This window comes from Asparagus officinalis, chromosome 6 (assembly GCF_001876935.1).
Source record: "Asparagus officinalis chromosome 6, Aspof.V1, whole genome shotgun sequence".
Lineage (NCBI taxonomy): Eukaryota > Viridiplantae > Streptophyta > Magnoliopsida > Asparagales > Asparagaceae > Asparagus > Asparagus officinalis.
Window position 1 is genome coordinate 61,793,401 of NC_033799.1, and position 20,130 is coordinate 61,813,530.

The following is a 20,130-nucleotide window of genomic DNA, read 5'->3' on the forward strand; positions in this document are numbered from 1 at the left end:
GGAAAGGAAAAATATTTGGATGAATGTTACTTCCATATCCTCATCAGCCATGTTGTGGCGCCCAAGATGTGGTATGTAGGTATACGCCATGTTTGCTGTTAAGATGCAGTGGATATCACCTTAATGACTTTGAGAAATACAATGTGAAATAAGTAGCATTCTACTTCTTTTAACTGAAATACATTGATAGTAGGATTCCTCTGTATTTGGAACTGAATAGAAAGCTACATTTATCTTTGGAAAGGCAATAATAATACAGAAGACAGGGATAATAGCCAGTTTTGGCAATAGTTCAAGTTACTGTCAGATGATGATGAAATTACTTGGTACATTCTGGTCACATATTAACAAAATCTTCATGTCTATTCAAAAATTAATGATCACATTTTCTGGCATTTTTACTTCTCAAAGTATAAATCACCTACCTTCTTTTTTCTTATTCTATCTTCAAAATCCTTCACAAGTAGTCTGTCCGTTATCTGAAAACGATGATCTGGTTTTTATATGGAAGCTTTTGGGTCATTGTTGGGGTTGGGTTAAATAACTTGGTGGTTGTAACAAAAAAATCCCTGCGATTCTTTTAACTTGAAGAATTCTCCTGCTGATTTTCTCTATTAAAGCATTCTAATATGGCTTAGATGAATGCATAATTTGAAGATAAGTCACTATGTTGACTGTATAAATACTTTACTGTTGAAAGAGAGAGAAGACAAAGTTATTATTCCTATACAACCCTAACCTTTCTTAAATAGCGATTACGAGGGTTATATAAGCGGGCACAAATATGGACCCATGTACCCAAATACCTACATTGGTATATAATATTTAACATCTAACTCTTCCCATTTGATAAATGAATATCAAACTTGCTCAAGTTGTTGGACATAAGAACAAAACTACTAGGCGAAAAAGCTTTGGTAAACATTAAATTGCTTCAATGTAGCTGAAGATGTCATATATTTTTAGGTTGTAAAGGCGCACTAAGACATACATTATCAACTTTAGGATGAAAGTAAAATGGGATATGGTACTATCACAATTAGATTCTTCTAAACAAAGCACTCGTTTATTAAAAAAAATGTTAAGCAAAGGCATAAATTAAATGGTTTTTTTAACAATGGAAGTAAAGCCGCATGTAACTGGATTAATTAGGCTCTGACTTAGAACTAGCTATTGTGAATGAGGTCAAAAGAAGTAGTAAAAGTGAAGAACATTCTTTTGAGATTTTCATGAATTATCCCAAAGATCTGTGATCATGTTTAAGCTTCAGGTAATTTATTATAATGGTAAAACTAATTAGCTAGCTTTAATGATCGTGGGTGGGATATGTTCATTAAAAGCTCAAGTCTTTATCCTGCTCTCAACGCGGCCATAATGTTACTTTTTTATTCGTGTCAACTTTTCATTTGGATAAGAAGTGGTATATAATTCTTGGAATATGTCACTTATGCACTTAAAATTGGTTATTATGGTCAAATTTGCATGTGAAGAAACTTCTTAATTTTGAGATCTTGATGTAAATCAACCATGAACTGTGATATAATTAAAAGTTCTCAAAAAAAAACTTTACTAAACCTGAGGTCGATAATATATCATAAAATTTTTGATATATAAATATAGAAATATGTGATTGAAATATTTATTTTCCTTCACTTGCTTTTAACACATCATAATTTTTGTGTATGTCAGAATGGTGCTCTCTTGAGGAAGTGTACATACTTGAGCAATGATAGCAGTTACTCCATTTCTGTAGATGATGGTGTTGATATTTCTTTGTTCGATGATATTGCGTGTGGCTCAGATAAAGAGGGCTTAGAACAATATCGAGGTTGCTCAATGCAAGAAACTGATTCTAACATGGCATTTTCTGGTTCTGCAAATCAATCATCCAATCTCACATTTGAAGCTCAGGTGAAATAATTATATTTCCTGACTCTCTGGAATCAACTTAAAGTATTCTATTTTTCATTTTTCCGCTTTTATTTTATTGTCTTCTGTTCGTAATTGTTGTGTAGGTGGCTAATTGTTTTCTGCTTAAATTGACAATGCATGTGTAAGTGTTTGATGTGCATTTTCTATCTCCTATTTCATTTTATTATTCTTAAGTCCATGCTTAAAATAAGAACCACTGTTTAAGGTTTGTTAATTTCTATTTTGGGAATATTCCGTTAATTACAAAATATGAAATTTACTCCTACGTGTTATTTCTGCTCTATGCCATTTGAAAGCTGAAGTAGGTGAATTTTCTAGGTTAATTACATAAAAATGTCTGCAAGAAACTGATATTAATGATGAAAAATGTCACATGATAATTTTGGGCATGAAAGGAAGAATACTTCTTATCGGATTCAACTTGTATCATATTTTGTTTCAATAATTTCCTCTATTTGAATTTTTAGAATAAGCTGTGGATGATTCCTTTCTTATCATGATAGTAGTATTTATTTGCTAACATCCTAAATTCACTTCAAGACATGAGCGGACTGATTTATCTTATATAGTTTTTCATATTAGGTTGTTATGTGAGCATACCGTAGAATGCAACAAAACACAAGCTTTTGGTTGGCTAAAGGATAGATTCTTTAGATTTGTAAATCACTTTAAAGGCAATATGTACAAGGATACAGATTAGATAACCAATTTGCATGCATAGGTAGCTAGAATTGAGTCTATATTTTCTCTACGATCACCTCATACCTTATTAATCACAATCACTTCACACATATTAACGAAACAAGAATTAACTATATGCTGCTTTTGTAAATTTACGTCGTATGAAATCCAAGAGTTCCTCTAAATGTAAATTGCATTTATATGCACGTGGATCATTCTTATTCATATCAAGGTTTTAAATACTATATGTCGGGTTCATGTCGGATGGCCAAAATTCATGTTGGATAGCGAAAATCGGGGATATGTCGGGAGACAAAAAAAATATTGGATTGCCATATCGGATGGTGTGTATATGTATAATATAATATCATAAATAAAATGTAAACATACTTAATAAATTCTATTGTCTAAACATACTAAAAAGTAAATAACTAATGATGATTAGGGTTGATGTTGAAGGAAAGATGTGATAAATGAGGAGCTCGATGTTGGCAGTTAAGGAGAGAGAAGATCGCCTAATGTTGATGTCGAAAGAACAGCTTGAGAAGAGACTGATGACATGTTGAAGGAGAGGGAGAAGAGCGACGGAAATAACTTATCCTTTTTCCCCCTAACCTATGTCGAAGGAGAGAGAGAAGTGCAGTCACAGGATCTCATCGGTCGACCGGCTAGCCTTGGTCGGTCGACCGGCCAAAGAAGATCTTCACAGATCAGATTTTGACGTTTGTAGTTTTGTAATTTTATTCAAAAACTTAATTTTATTAACATCGAGGCATATAACAAGATTTAAACTTTCATATTTGCTTAACAGGGATTAACTCAACATGATTTAAATTCTTGAATTAATCTAGTTAGGGTTTAGCATCTCAATTAACCAAAAATTTTCAAATAAAACATAAATTATCAACATGATTAACTAAGCATGATTGGAACTAATCATTGAACATATATAAAATAATTTAAATACGTTTACATCACTTAGTTATTACAAACCTAGGGTTTATACATCTTAAATTAACAAGTAAACTCAATTAATTGTTAAACTAGGGTTTAAACGTGATTTAAGCATGATTTATAAATTAAAACGAAAATAATTAAAACCCTAATGATCATGATCATTAAAATCGGCCGACATTGCTGTCGTTTGATATCTCTAGTCGACATATCTTATACGTCTCCTGATATCCGATATGAACTTTGAAAGCACCATATGCATTAAAAAGCTCCATATCGTATCGGTTCGCCCCTAAATTCACCATGTCGGTCGACATGTCAGACATGACAGCCGATATTTAAAGCACCGATTCATATTTAATAAAGCATTATCCAATACAAATTTATCTTGCATGAATTAAGTTCATTAGCAAGTACCACATAAGAGAACCATTATTACCTTCAGAATCTGATTTACCTATCCCACGCGAGAGTAGCATTCTTTTCTTAATTCTATTTTGGCAGTCTTAAGAGAGACCATCATTTATGTTTCTTTCCAATATAACTAATTTGAATGAAGTATCATTTTCTATTTCAACTATGATTTTTACATGAATAGGTAACTACTCTATTTTAGTTGAGGAGCAAGCACAGTTGACATTCTTAAAAAGCAACCCTTTCCCTGAAGTTCCAATTATTCCATTTTCATCCCCTGGTTACCAGGAATACAACACTTGTAGCAATAAACTGACATATTTAAAAAGCAATCATTTCCCTGAAGTTCTGATTATTCCATTTTCATCCCTTGATTACCAGGCATACAACAATTGTAGGCATAAATTGTATTTTCTGTGCCAGCTACATAAATGTAGTTGATCAGAATATGCTACTGGCCAGCTGCTTTTGCAGCAGTTGCTGCAGTTGCTACACCTGATACTATTTTGCTTCTACTGCTGGCTGGGTAGTCCCTTGCTGTCTTGTGATGCTGGTCGGCTCGTTGATGGATCAGCCTCTGACAACTGGGGAGCAAGGAAAGAAGACAGGCTGGAAATTTGTGCACCCGGTGTCGACTTATAGATGTATTAAGAAAAGTCCATGACATAATTTATATTGCGCATTATATAACCTAACAAACCTTAAATGTTTATTACGTTTTGAAATAACTCAAACACGTCTTACCTCTATGTTATTGTAAAATATAACTATTTCAACATTTGTTTATTTCGATATAACATGCATTATTTCAATATTATGTACATTGTTGCAATATAATGCGCCGTAAAGACCTAAGGGAATTTCTCTGCTTATAACTTAAGGTTGTGTTAGGGTTAACTGAAGGATTGAGAGGGTTTAACTTGTAACTAGATTGCCAAACATAATTTGGTGGTCAGTGGTTTTGTTAATTTGTTTCACGGTTTAGGATGACTTAAACCATTATTTCCGAGGGTTAACAAGTCCGTCTCTCTAGGCGGTGTAACTTATCCAAGGGTTAACAAGTCCGCCTCTCTAGGCGGTGTAACTTATAGCCCGTTCCCTTACTAACGACATATATTGTAGTTTTGAATAATTTACTTAAAAAATTTTCCAATAATTTTTAACCATGCACAAATTTCCTATTGAGTTCATTGTAACTTGTCTTTTTTTCTTATCAAACATTTTAACTTGTGTTATTATCGACATTTTTGCAAGAATTTTTTTTAACAGTAGTAATGTGATTTTGAATCTCCTCTTATAATTGGTTACAATTAGCATATAATGATTACTTTTGTTTTTGATATCTCTAAATTAAGTCATTCACTCTTCATTAATATTATTTGCTCTATAATGATAGTTTAATACTTAGGTTAGCCTAGTTAATTTTTTAACTTTTTATTTAATTTTTCAACAAAAACCTAATGAAATAACTCATAATGAGAACTTTGGTAATGATTGCAGATGTATCTTAAAAACTTTTGTATTTATCATAAGGGTAATCCTGATATTTTTTTAAAAATAAAGGAAATTTTAATTGAGTAATCAGATAGGATGTTTAACCATCTCTTCTTGGACTTATTTAATAATATAGGAAGAACAAAGGGTCTAATCCACAAGCAATGTGGGTCTGACTAAATACATTACATACAATATAACTCTCAACATTCTCTCTCAAGCCGAACATATATATTATACATGTGCAGCTTGTCACGAATAAAATTTGTGTTCTTCCAAGAGATTTTGTGAATATATTTGCATCTTCATGATCTGAAGGTATGTGCTTGGCTCTAAGGATTCCCTTTTCTATCTTTCACGAATCAAGTGGCAATCAATCTCTATGTGTTTCGTCTTCTCATGGAATAGGGGTTCTTAGTTATGTGGATGCCAGCATTGTTGTCTACATACAAGCTCACAGAACACTGGAGGAAAACCAATTTTCGTTAGTGTATCTTTAATACAAATTAGCTCACAAGTAAGATTTGTCATAGCTCGATATTTAGACTTTACTATTGAATGAGAAACTACACTTTGCTTCTTGGTCTTCTGGTAAACTAGATTTCCTCTAAGAAATACAAAATATCCTTTAGTCAATCTTCTGTTTGCCAAAGATCCTGCCTAATTTGCATGAAATAACCAATGAGATCTCTATTTATTTGCCAAATGCAAAATAGCTTGTCCGTCATTTTAACTACATAATCCAAACAGTGTTGGATTATCTTAACGCTCTTCTAATGGAGTTACTCCTCTTCTAGCCCTTCCCCACTTACCAAACAAAGCCTAAAACAGCTAAAAATATTTACTTTTAAATTGTTAAGCCGTAATAACTTCTTTTGGTGACACTGTTATTCTTTTTATTGTTAATATATGATTTGTTAAGCAAAAATGAATATTTTTTTGGGATACTTGTTAGTGAAGTAGTATAGCTTCTATGAAATTTAAGAAATTCTGTTAAAATTTTGTTTTATTTTAAGATTATATCCTTATTTGTTGAGACTATTATGCACATTTTTCTATTTTAAATACATTTTTTATTTTAATATGCACATTTAAAAAACAAAAACATACATAATGCATTTCTTAATATGCACTTTAAGCTACTGAGAAGCCGAACAATAAGTTATTTGTCACACTATTTCAACACTGTACTTGATTCTTTAGAATAGTGAAAAAAGCGTGAGAGGTTTACATGAAAATTTTACTCATTTTTAATGATTTATTAAAATTATTGAGACTTGAGAGTGTTAATTTTTTTCTAAAGTTTTGTTTAAAACTTGAATTGAATAAGTTATTAAGCGTTTCTGACTTATTGTGGTTGAGAATTTGTCATGGTATATTTGATATCTGTATTGTTATGCTTGAAAATTATAATGATTACATTTATTAAAATCATTATGATTAATTTGTATTTGTTCCATATTTAAGTAAATAATAGAACACGTACTGTACGGTATGTGTTACGTTCTGTTTTTCAAATTATCGAAAGCGAACATTATGCCTTACATTATCCTTTTTTCAACATGAAGGCTGTTGTTGGGGAAAATTATTGGGAATGACTAAGGCTATAGTGCTGATAATCATTTAGGTCAGTGGGGCTTCGATTTAGGCATTGATGTATGTGTTGATTAATTGTGCTGGAGAAAAGGATAATGTGCAGATTATGGTTAGTTCCTTAGGTGGTGTTTGGGGGATTCCTATGTGTAGGAAGGATAAAGGGAGGGATTTTCTCTCTACTTGGTGGGTAGTTGTCATCAGCATAGGTGGATGAATCTGTGTAGGCTTGGGGAGATTTTTGCAAGGTTTGTGGACTAAGAGGTTTAAGTAGGTTAGTTGAATTGTTATTAAGTTTGTGAAGGGATTAGATTTTGTTGTTACTTGATAACAAGATAAAGTTGAGTAACAAATAAGTAACTCTCTGATGGCTAATGGTATTGGACTATCATCTTTGTCTCATTTTGCACTAAGGTACGTGTAAACCTTTAGCTCTTGCATGGGTCGGTGGGGACCATTTTTAAGTGGGTACTATTTAGATGCGTGGTTAAAATGTGGCCACCTCACTACGAAGGAACAAATTTGTCCTTGGTACCAAGATTTCTTATATATATCGGGATATGGATATCCTTGGTACTAAACACCAAATTTAGCGCTTGTTAGTGAGGTGGCATTTCTCATCCACGCATTCAATGGGTGAGTAAACAAGTGAGGATCATTTTTAAGTGGAAAAGTTTAATGTGTGCATGAGAATTGGCCACATCACTACCAAGCATTAATTTTATTCTTAAAACTAAGCATACTCATTTTCCTCATATATATAGAGAGAGAAAAAAAAAACTTATGTCAACTTAAGTGGACCATCCACCAAAGTTTTTATTCATTGATGAAAAGTCTCTTCATGTGATGCATGGATCTCTAGGTATCATCAATGGATAGAAATTTTGATGGATGGTCCACTTAAGTTGACATAAGTTTCTCTCTCTCTCTCTCTCTATATATATATATATATATATATATATATATATATATATATAAACTTATGTCAACTTAAGTGGACAAGAGGCATTTGTGCATCAAACTTTCTATCCCCTCATATATATATAAAAAATCTCTTCATATCTTGCATGGATCCCTAGGTATCATCAATGGATAGAAAGTTTGGTAGATGATCTGCTTCATTCATCATGATCTAAATGTCTCAAACTATCTATAAAACAAAATTATTATGTTTCAGTTCTTCCTGCTTATATTCTCCATTGTCTTTTTAGGTGTATTGTTGTAAATCCATTAATGCATGAGTAACTATATCCTTATATACCTAATTTTTGTTTGTACACCATTCAAAGCATATTGATCTAAATGAATGGAGTGCATGAAGTAAATTGATTGCATATATTATATGAGAACGGTAGGTGACTTGACAACGTAGGATATTCCCTGCTCTGGCACCTATTTAATGCACTTTAAACCCAACCTGACCCGAGTTTCTACCATTGGTTAGTCATCCTAAACATAATTATTCACATTTTGATATGTTTATATTTCATAAAATATGGTTAAATTACATTTTAAAATATTATATTATGTAGATCACATTCAGGTAATGTCACTCCGATAAATATTATTTATCCCCAATATCTCCCCGAAAAAATCTGCTATCCGATATGAATTTTGACTGTTTGATAAATCCTCGATAACCAATATTTAAAACCTTGCTTTGAAGTCAAATGATAACACAACAATATAAAAAAAAACAAGTATGGACATAGCAAAGTCATATCCTCAGTGGAACTCGGATCAATCTCTCCCTATCCTGATCTAAATTCCAGCATACGCCATTGAAGATATGGGGGATTTTCTGTGACACCTTTGTTTTCATACATGACTGTAGTCCAAGGTGAACTCAGAGATTTCAAACTTGCTATGCACCCACACTGTGTAACAACACGTTTCATCATCACAGTAATATCTCTCTAGTGGAATCAAATACAAGTGCATGTATAAAACAGACAAAATAAGAAAAATAAATGCAATAGACATGATGTAGAAAGAGATATCTAATATATATAATCATGTTTCAATTGAATAAACTGAATACAATTGAAGTTTGAAATAAATGTGAAGTATCTCAATATGAGTCAACTGAAAATAAACTAAGACGCACAACCTTTACAAGATGAAATACAAAACTCTAAATATCTAGAGATAAATATCAACTACGATGGAGTCTCATTTACTAAAAATATGTGACGACGACTATGATGGAAGTCCGTCATCCTGCGGCTCTCCGAAACTCTGAGCTGCTGCCTGAAAAGAATTACAAAAAAAATAACAAGAGCGTCAGAGTGCTACAGCAAGATCATTTTCATCCGTCCTCGGGGTAAGAGCTACTAGATGTGTTGGAGTCTCTATCTATTAAGCATAGTCTATCTAGATCATTTACTATGTATCTAAATAGAATTAATATTTAAAAATCTACAACACGAGACGTAGTACGTCGAGCGAAATAATCCAAATAAGAAAACCCTCGTGTATATATACCATATGTCTCAAATTATAGACTAAGAATAAACAATCTAAATAGAATCAATAATTAGAAACTCACAACACGAGACTGGTACGTTGAGTGAAATAATCCAAACAAAGAAACCCTCATGTATATACCATATGTCTCAAATTGTGAATCACTAATCATCAATCCCAATTAAGAATAAAAGAAAGCAATAAAAGAAAGTAAAATTATCATAATATCGGACCAAAAATATCTTACACTATCCTTTGAAAGATAATGTAAACTGCATATAATCCCGCGTACTTATAAAAGTAAAGTACCTCGATCATATATAACTCAGCGATAAGTCATGTTCATAAATGGCGTCCACCAAGATTCAGGCTATCAGATAATTATCACAATGCAAATCCTTAGAAACTTAATAGTTCATCGTATAATCATGAGGGACGGACTACCAAATCGGCATCCTAAAAGTGTACACGGCTTATTAGTCTCATCGTATCAACATGCGGGACAGACTACTAAATTAGGCATCCTAGGTATACAGCTCACAAGCCTCATCGCATCTACATGCGGGACAGACTACTAGATCAAACATCCTAAATCCCGACTCAATAGCCTGTACTAATGGTATATCGACGCACAATTCCAAGTAGTACTGAGCGGTGCTCATCAACGATATTCATACAAGTATATATAATGTTTAAATAACTCATATCTCCCATAATCGAAACAATAACTGTATTAATCCTGTTCGGGATACTTATGTGTGTGCTACGACACTATATGTGTATACTCATGATTGTACGTGTATCATCGTGCGCCTCGAACCTCGCGTTCAAAAATAGAAGGTGTAAAAAAAACAACACTTCAAACAAAAAGAACATAGGTCGGTCGACCAAACGCAAATGTGCACAAAGTGCAGTCACAGGTTCTCATCGGTCGACCGACTAGCCTTGGTCGGTCGACCGACCAGAGAAGATCTTAACAGATAAGGTTTTGGCGTTTGTATTTTTGTAACTTTATTCAAAAACTTAATTTTATTAACATTTATGATTTATGCATATAACAAGATTTAAACTGTCATATTTACTTAACAGTGATTAACTCAACATGATTTAAACTTTTGAATTAATCTAGTTTGGGTTTAGCATCTCAATTAACTAAAATTTTTCAAATAAAACATAAATTTATCAACATGATTAACTAAGCATGATTGAAACTAATCATTGAACAGATATAAAATAATTTAAATACGTTCACATCACTTAGGTATTACAAACCTAGGGTTTATACATCTTAAATTAACAAGAAAACTCAATTAATTGTTAAATTAGGGTTTAAACATGATTTAAGGATGATTAATAAATTTAAATACGTTCACATCTTTTTTATCTTTTGAGTTTTTTCAGATTCGAACTGTATCGGTGTGTAATGCATATATACTCTTAACTGATCATTTTTCCAGATTTATTCTTCGTGCATGTTTAACCTTTGTATACTCTCGTATATACTATTAATTGATCTCAAATCAATTGTTAGCATAATCATTCATCCATAAATGATATTCATCATAATAAGAGCTCATTTATCAATATAATTCATACTATTTTCCAAAATTCACGGGGTCTTACATTTTCTATCAAAGTGAATGCTAAAGGGTCAACAGCGTGATCAGCAGTTTAGTGAAAAATTCTATTCTTTTTAACATAATAGAAGATATTGGAGGAGAAAGGGTTGATTTGGGGGTCTCCTCAATGAGATGTAGAATAGAAAGGAAAGTCCCAAAATTAAGGAGTCACCACCACGAGAATTTGTTAGTAATACTATTCACTAGCTTCTTTGATAGGTATATAGAGATCAAATTAAGAGAAATTGGGAGGAAAGAGATGAGGAATTAGAGGAATTTTAAAAAAAAAGTTGATTGTAGTTTGTAATTTTCAAAACAAATTCCTGCCATCTTTGTAACCGCCGCTTAAAACCCCTTCTAGTCCAGCCAATTAGAAGCTGACATGTGGTACTAGTGTAGGAAATTTCGTATGTTGTCAGCTCACCTCCAGTTCTCTCTCTCACTCTCTCTCACTATATATACATATAGAGTGAGAGAGTGCGAGCTCCGCATGTTTGTTTGTGTTTTGAGAAATTTCTTGTGGTGTTAGCTCACCTTCAGTTCTCTCTCTATATATATGTGTGTGTAGAGAGGGAGGGAGGGCTCCGCATGTTTGTTTGTGTTTTGAGGAAGGGGTGTCACTTTTTCTCCATGCATAGATTACCCAATCTAAACTTGATAACCTTCTAAAGTGCATGTTATTGCCAAAGTACCTTCCTTTCATTAATGCTAACAGGATTAACCATGATTGTTTCTGTCTAATATAAATTTGAAACCTTTAACTTATGATTGCATACTTGCCTTAATGGCCTTGTATATATAAATACCAAATAACTCATTAACTTTTCTTGTTTATAATTCGGTGCACTAAAAGAGTGGTTTCTTCTTTTCTTTCCTCAAATCTCTTGATGATCTTGACAAGTGTCTTTCCTTATAATATATGATTTGAGTGTGCAATTCCTCGTGTTGGTTATTTGCAGGTCATGTCTCCGGAATTTACCTTTTATGACAGTTCAAAATTATCTTCCGATAGCTCCCTACATGTTGAGAAGCTTCTGAGGGCAAAGATGGATTTTAGCTTCATGTAAGTATTTTATGTTCCTGATGTTGTTCTGTGCACAGTTGTAGGGGCTGTTGAAGTATTTAACAGCTCCCGTCACATGCAAGTCTTGTAAACAGGCTTTCAAGTGTATAACAACTTTCTTTACATGGAAGCCCTTGCAGACATGCTCTTTATAATTTTGTCATTTTTAATCTACAAAATTTATCTCTTTTACTTCTAATATATTTTATAGGTATGCTTCAAAAGATAATGATACTTGGGCACGGTCTCTTGTTAAAGACCTTACAGTTGAGGCTGGTTCAGGTCTTGTTATTCTGGAACCAGTTGATATTTCGGGAGGATATACTTCTGTTAAAGATAAGACAAATATATCAGTGGTATCTACTGATATATGCGCTCATATTTCGCTCAGTGTTGCTTCTCTTCTACTTCAGTTGCAAGAACAGGCTGCTGCTGCTCTACAATTTGGTAATGCAGATCCACTGGCTTCTTGTACCAATTTCAAGAGAATTTGGGTATCACCGAAAGGTTGTAATTTATATCATTTCTCCGATTTCTTTTTACTTGAATAATTCGTCAAATTAATTAAATTATTCTCCTTGCTTTGTATGTACCTCATTTTTCAAAAACTACAGGGGATTTACCTGGTTATGGCCTAACATTTTGGAGGCCTCAAGCTCCATCAAATTATGCTATTCTTGGCGACTGCGTAACATCGAGGTAAGAAGAAGATGTCCATTCTTCTTGCATCCTATATTTGGCTCTTATATTTAATTGTATTCCCTTTACTTCCACGCTCTGTTGTGATACCCTAAACTTGGTGCAATTATGTTATAAAATATTGTATTTTAGCAATTTATGATAGCCTATTTCTGTATGTTTAAAAACATTCAAATATTACATTCAGAAAAGGTGTATATTAATTTTTTAGGACATTTTTTAAATTCATGTTTATGCTGTAAGGGTTAACTTGTGTAGATTGTCTAAAGATCTTAAATCAATGAGAGAGTGTGGATGGTCATAGTGTGAAGCTTATATTAAAGCAAGAGAACGGTTAGGGTGAGAGGAGAGTTGACTAGGAAGATGATGTTTTTTTGTGAAGGCACTTTCTGGAGGATAGCTGGCCTTTTTAAGCGGGGGGGGGTGTGTTTGGGAAGACGGATTATGTGTTGTGTAGGTGGGGTAGGCGTTCTGGAGGGGGTTTGGTATTGGTCTTGAGGTTCCTGCTTGCTTGAGCTTTTCAGTAAACATAAAATTTAGATGTCGTTGATGTTTGTACTCCCAAATCATCCATATTTGCAAATTCACCCCTTGAGTCTTAGATGTTTGCTTAGTTACCCCCTAAATCTCTACGATGGGATAAATATAGCCCTTAACTTCGATAGGTATGGGTATAGTTGCAGGTATGGATATGGGTATGGGACACGGTAAATTTGTTAAAGGGAGGTTACAGGGATGCGACTGGAACTCATGGTTCCCACTGAGCTAGATATGCAAAGGATCTCTGAAATTGTACTTCTTAAGGCTGAAGCAAACTCAACCTTTGTCCAACAAGTTCCAAAATGGATGTTAAGTGTAGGATGTATGTCCAATAAGCGTGAGTCTTTTAAATTAAAACATGTAGTGTATAATTGAGCACACATATGAAATTTGAATAAATGTATGCATATATTTAAGGAGTGGCCATAAAGTGTCAGGTGCAGGTTAGGGTATGAGGCATGTTGCATCCGGGGATGGCTTCATGACAGAAGTACTTATGGCTTAATGATATGAATTGGGTATGACTAAAATATGCTGAGACTAGTTAATTAAGCTTAATTACTTTATGAAAATCTCTCCAGTATTTTTTTTACAGGATAATGTTCCCTATTTTTATGTGCTCCATCTTCACTTCATTTTCTTCTCATATAAAATCGTTTCATCAAAAATTCTTCTTAGTTTTTCTTCTTCCTCCTCTTGGAGGGTTGGCATTGAAGATGTATGCACACCAAAGATTTTGAGTAAATATGTGAATGAAATTATCAAGGGAACTCATTACTGTGCTAAAGATCAATTGGACCAAGGATGTTGCCCACTTTCACTGAGAGGATGGAGATAAGAATAGAAGGAAGTAGCACCAAAACATCATTTTTATGTTCTCTGCACTCATGGGCAACTTCATGATGTGGGAGGTGGTGACCTCAGAGGCGCGCCCCAACAGCTGTTCTCATTCCTCCTCCAATCACTCAAAAACCAATATCTCCAGCGTGATTGACTGAATCTCGAGCATTATCGCAAGCTAGCCAGCATTTGGGGACCAAGATCGACCATGTTTTGTTCCTAGCAATGATTTGATCTAAGAGAGGAGAGAAAGTAGAGATGTAAGCGAAAAGGCAGGGACATTGTTGGGGAATTTTTAACTCAGAGAAAAAGTGATCGGAGATCGAGATCGAGATCCATTGGAGTTCTGATCCTTGGAGAATAGAAGCTGAAGGATTTTGAAGGGGGGGAGGGGGCTGTTTAATGAGTTGAGGGTAGAATAGTAAAGTCAAACTTTCACCGTTTCCAAACTAACATTTCCAAACTAACATCATTAACAAGGTGGGTTCTTATGTTGTCGATTTGACGGGTAAATTTGCATATATTTAGATTTTGGGTGTAAATTTGTAGATGAGATTTCCAAAGGGTATATATGCAAGAAGCCCTAATTTTTATTACAATAAATGGAAATCTTGGAGGTTATGTGATGCGGGATGTAAATAATTGAAGCTGAGGTGGAACGAAGCTTATGCAATCTGAAACTGGAACCAAGCGAGTTCACTAGAATTTCATCGATGAGGCTGGGTGAATTTTTTTTACTGGTTTCTTTTTGAAGTTTGCTGTTTGTTGGCTTTAAGAAAAAGAAATTGAACTTCGAGTAGGCTTTGTTTCCTGAAATTAAAAGCAGAGAGGAGGAAGCAAGGTATATGCTTAAGGCTTTGAATGGGGTTTCTCTTTAAGTGGATGATGATGTAATCAGTCACATGGGAGGGAAGATTGAGGTTGTTAGCTTGTGGCTAAAGGAAACAGGGTGTTTTCCTTTTGTTAAATTTTGTAGTAAAGAACTGACGGCTAAATTGATATGGGAAACAAAATAAAATAAAGATTTTGAATTAATAAAGAAATATCGAAGGACAAATTGATGGGAATGAAATTGTCAAAATTTTTTGGACAAACAGTACTTGTAAACAGTAACTCGGTTGAGCAGTAACATCTTTTTCCACTTTTTATTGAATAAAAAAACGAAACAATGATAAAAGAACAAGATGATTGTGGTTAAATGGGATTTACTCATAGACACGTTAGTTAAGCCAGATTCACACACTGGTGCTTAACCCATTTCGATTCACACCAAATACAATGGCTTGACACCTTAAAAGAGTCGCGCAAGATTTTCTTCAACTCTATTTTTTTTATTCATATACTTCGTGAATACAAAGAAAACCTTTAACCCTTTACATATTGGTTTTAAAATCCAATCTTTACTAAAATTCCAAATATAATCGACTTCTAATCCTACTACAAGTTAAATTCCATGAAGTTATATCTTGCCTGAATTTAAATGCAAACAGAACTCTAATTTAAAATTTAAGCATAATCAATAATTTCCTAACAACTTATCTCATCCTAACTAGTCTTTCCACTGGATGGGGACTCTTCAACTAAATCTTGATTTCACCTTCAAATTGTTCTACATCATTATTATTAGTTACCTTGCTTTAAATGGGTAGTCATAATCACGCTGATAGGATAAACATCTTTTGTCCTCCAAATTCTTGTTTTATAGGTTCATTGAATCATTTTCCTACTGGGTACCATCAGTTCTTTTACTACTCTACTAGGTACTCACATGACTTTCACATATCATGACACAGAGGCAGATCTACAGTTTCTTATGTGTAATTATTTTTGACATTTTTCTTAATTGGCTAGAAGAATTTCTAGCTCAGTGTTGGTCTTCTTGAATGTAAGTCTCACTGTAGTGTAAACACATCTCTGCAGACCAATACCCCCTTCACAGGCTGTCATAGCAGTGAGTAACACGTATGGCCGTGTAAGAAAACCTACTGGTTTCAAACTCATTGGTTCCTTCTCTAAGCTACAAGGGATGGCAGAAGAGTGCTTCTTAAATAACAACACTGACTGCTCTATTTGGATGCCTATTCCACCACCAGGCTACTTAGCATTGGGTTGTGTAACACATGTCGGAAACCAGCCACCCCCAAATCACATTGTCTATTGTCTTCGATCTGATCTTGCAACATCTGCTACCTTTTCAGATTGCATGCTTTATGTTCCTCCTGATATAAGGTAATTTTCCTGAATCATCCGTTTCATTCATTTAGATACACAAAGAATCACAGCATTTTAATCTATCATCTCTTTTTTTTTTCCTTTTGTTTTTTGTGTTTTCAGGGTTGGCTCTGGTTTTGGTATCTGGCACATTGACAATGTGTTTGCTTCATTTTTTGCACTGACTTCTATTGATTATCCTCCCAAGGTTAAGGGTTTTGGCTTGCACCAGATCCTCTTGCGCGATTCTAATCAACATCTTTCTTCCTCCAAACGTCCCACCTCGAATACTTCTAATGTAAATGACCTTAGAGGTCAGCAAGAAGCCAGCCACTCTAGCGGTTCATCTGGATGGGATATTGTGCGAACATTGTCTAAAAGCGGTAGCTGTTACATGTCCACTCCCCATTTTGAAAGGGTGTGGTGGGACAGAGGTTGCGATGTCAGAAAACCAATTTCAATATGGAGGCCAGTACGACGCCCTGGTTTTGCTCCCCTAGCTGATTGTATAACAGAAGGGTTAGGCTGCCAACCTCTGATCTCTACCTTTTTCATTTAGAACAATCTATTTGGTTAGTTACATGCTAATGCAAATTTATGCCTCAGGTTAGAACCACCTGGTCTAGGATTGATTTTTAAGTGTGACGACTCAGTTATTTCTGAAAAACCTGTTCAGTTTACTAAAGTTGCAGGGCTAAATAGAAAAGGGGTTGACGATGCATTTTTTTGGTACCCAATCCCACCTCCTGGCTATGCCTCCTTGGGATGCGTAGTTACAAGGACAGATCAAGCACCTAATAAAGATAACTTTTGCTGCCCAAGGATAGACCTTGTCACGCAAGCCAATGTTTCGGACCAACCTATTTCCAGGTCTTCTATATCAAAGGGTTCCAACTGCTGGAGTATCTGGAAAATTGAAAATCAGGTTTATCATTGAAGTGTTACTTAGTTGATATGTTATTTTGGTTATATTGGTCTTTTTACCTCTGTCTGTACTTGTTTTCATATTATTTGATCACTCTCAGGCCTGCACTTTTCTTGCACGGTCTGATCTACGAAAACCGTCAAATCGCTTGGCATATAATATTAGTGACTATGCAAAACCTAGAACACGTGAAAATGTAAGTGCTGAAATGAAGCTGGGGTGTCTTTCACTCAGTGTCTTAGACAGCTTTTGTGGAACCGTAAGTTGCAGTCTATGACTTGGAAGATTGATACTTCACTTTCCATATGTTTTATTATACCTCACTTAAGTATTGAATCTGTACAGATGACTCCACTAATTGACATGACGATTACAAACATAAATCTTGCATCACATGGGCGTTTAGAGGCGATGAATGCCGTGCTGATCTGCTCGATTGCTGCATCTACATTCAACGGACAATTAGAAGAATGGGAGCCTCTTGTGGAGCCATTTGATGGGATATTCAAGTAAGATACGTGTAATACGTTTAGCGAACTTTATTTGGTTTAGTAAACTTAAGTTTGATGATATAGGTGCTTTATGTGTTGTTGATTTATTGTTTCATTGCCAATGTCATTCCCCTGTATTGTTTCCTTGTGAGAATGATATTGCCACCTATTGCTATTCTTCTTTCAGGCTTGAAACATATGACACCAGTGAACATCCTCCATCAAAAATTGGGAGACGAGTGCGTATTGCTGCGACATCCACCCTAAATCTCAATATTAGTGCTGCTAATCTTGAGATGTTGATAGAAACTATTGCATCTTGGTGTAGACAAAATGATCTGGACCGGAAACCATTGAATGAGGTTGATTATATTTCTGCTGTTCCATTTGATTGTACTTGCAATTTTTCCGCATCTGCTGTTCCATTTGATTGTACTTGCACTTTTTCAGTATGGAAGCTAACTTGAGTATTTTCAGGAAGGAGTTGAAAATGTGAAGAGCAGCCATAGCCATACTTTAACCTTCTCTGCCTTGGAGGAAGATGATTTTCAGAATGTGAATATTGAGAATAAACTGGGGTTAGACATTTATGTAAGGAAAGTCGAGCAAACTTCAGATAATGTGCTTTTGTTACCACATGACAACGAGGCACCTTTATTGATTCCACCTCCTAGGTTTTCAGATAGGTTGAATGTGGTGACTAAAGCCAGAGAGACACGATTTTATGTTGCCATACAGATATTAGAGTCTAAGGTCTTTCTACTTTTCACTTAAAATGCCGGCCCTTATAATTTCAAAACTCTGTGTATGTGACTCTTCCATTTTGTTGCAGGGTTTACCTATTGTAAATGATGGAAACAGCCATGATTATTTCTGTGCATTGCGACTTCTAGTTGACAATAAGATGTCTAATCAGTATAAGCTATTTCCTCAGAGTGCGAGAACTCGAAGCATACGACCTTCAATTTCAAAAATAAATGACTTTGATGTGGGATATGCTAAATGGAATGAACTTTTTATATTTGAAATTCCTGAAAAGGTGAGCTGGAATTCTTTAAGGTTCAGGAGTCTTGATTTGGTCATATATGATACACTTTGGTGCTTAATCTGGGAGTTCCGTTACTTAGTACAAATCAAATAATCTATCATTTCTTTGTATGGACATTTTAGTTTAGATCACAATGTACAATGCTCCCAGGTTTTGTGATGCACTATTATCTGGTTCATGGAAAGTCTTCTAATCTGATTTGCTAAGATATATATGGATTATGATGCATGACTGTAAACTAGATATAACTGTTATCTATGTGTACTCATCTTCAAAATCAAAGGTATTATTCTAACCAATTTATTTATTGGTCACCAATATTCAGCTTATTTTTTACTTTATTCGTTTCATGTTGAGTACTATGAAGAACATGTCTAAGAAGATTTCAAATTTTCTTTCATATATAGTACTTACTAATCTTGTCCTGTTTATCCTTCTTCTTTCATACACAATCAATAATGAATCATTGCACATTCAAAATATTTGGAACTGGTTTTCACTGTATGTACTCAAAGTTCATGATGAATACGATAAGTTCCCTGCATGCCAACTTTGCTACATGGTTCCATCTAGTAAAATCTCTCTTGTACATAAATTCTTTACCAGAAGCTTTGAACCAGTACGAAAGTTGTATCATAGAAACAACTGTTAGAAAATGCTGTCAATTTCTTTGTTGAGTCTGCTCGTCTTTTTACATAAAGCTGCAGTTCATGACAAGATGGCAAGCATTTTGATGCGTGACTTAGCTTCTAATGATATACCATGCAGATATATTAAGTGCATAGTATTAGCACTTAGCAGTGCAGTTTGTATTAGCATGATGTTATAATTAGTATTAGTCATGCTGGAATTAATTTTTAACTTCAGAAACTTCCGAGAGTCAAAGACTTCCAAATGTATAGTCAGTGTTAAAAAGGGAAAAAAATGCTCATGGAGGAAACTTTTAACTTAATATACATAATGACAGTTTTGGAATTGTCTAAGATGGCACTCAAGCTGGACACCTTTATTGATAATCTTCAAAGCATAGTGAAACTGATATCTGAACTTCCTGTCCTAGAGAACAGTAGATCTGCAGGAAAAATTAGATAATGAAAGAGGTTAATGCTTTTCTATATCAAATTCTTAAGTTCAAAAACAAATTTAAGATTTTTTTCTTC

At 34.2% G+C, this 20,130-nt stretch overlaps 1 protein-coding gene across 1 annotated transcript in view; it reads left to right on the top strand.

The window, feature by feature from the left end:
- LOC109846239 overlaps positions 1-20,130 on the top strand; it is a 104,358-nt gene that overhangs the window by 63,379 nt on the left and 20,849 nt on the right. Inside the window, exons 35-46 of the mRNA XM_020415462.1 lie at positions 1,690-1,911; positions 12,113-12,216; positions 12,428-12,723; positions 12,831-12,915; positions 16,216-16,524; positions 16,630-17,025; positions 17,113-17,431; positions 17,532-17,690; positions 17,777-17,940; positions 18,110-18,284; positions 18,400-18,675; positions 18,755-18,961. Of these exons, the coding sequence (XP_020271051.1) occupies positions 1,690-1,911; positions 12,113-12,216; positions 12,428-12,723; positions 12,831-12,915; positions 16,216-16,524; positions 16,630-17,025; positions 17,113-17,431; positions 17,532-17,690; positions 17,777-17,940; positions 18,110-18,284; positions 18,400-18,675; positions 18,755-18,961 (2,712 nt within the window). The remainder of the gene's footprint in view (positions 1-1,689; positions 1,912-12,112; positions 12,217-12,427; positions 12,724-12,830; positions 12,916-16,215; positions 16,525-16,629; positions 17,026-17,112; positions 17,432-17,531; positions 17,691-17,776; positions 17,941-18,109; positions 18,285-18,399; positions 18,676-18,754; positions 18,962-20,130) is intronic.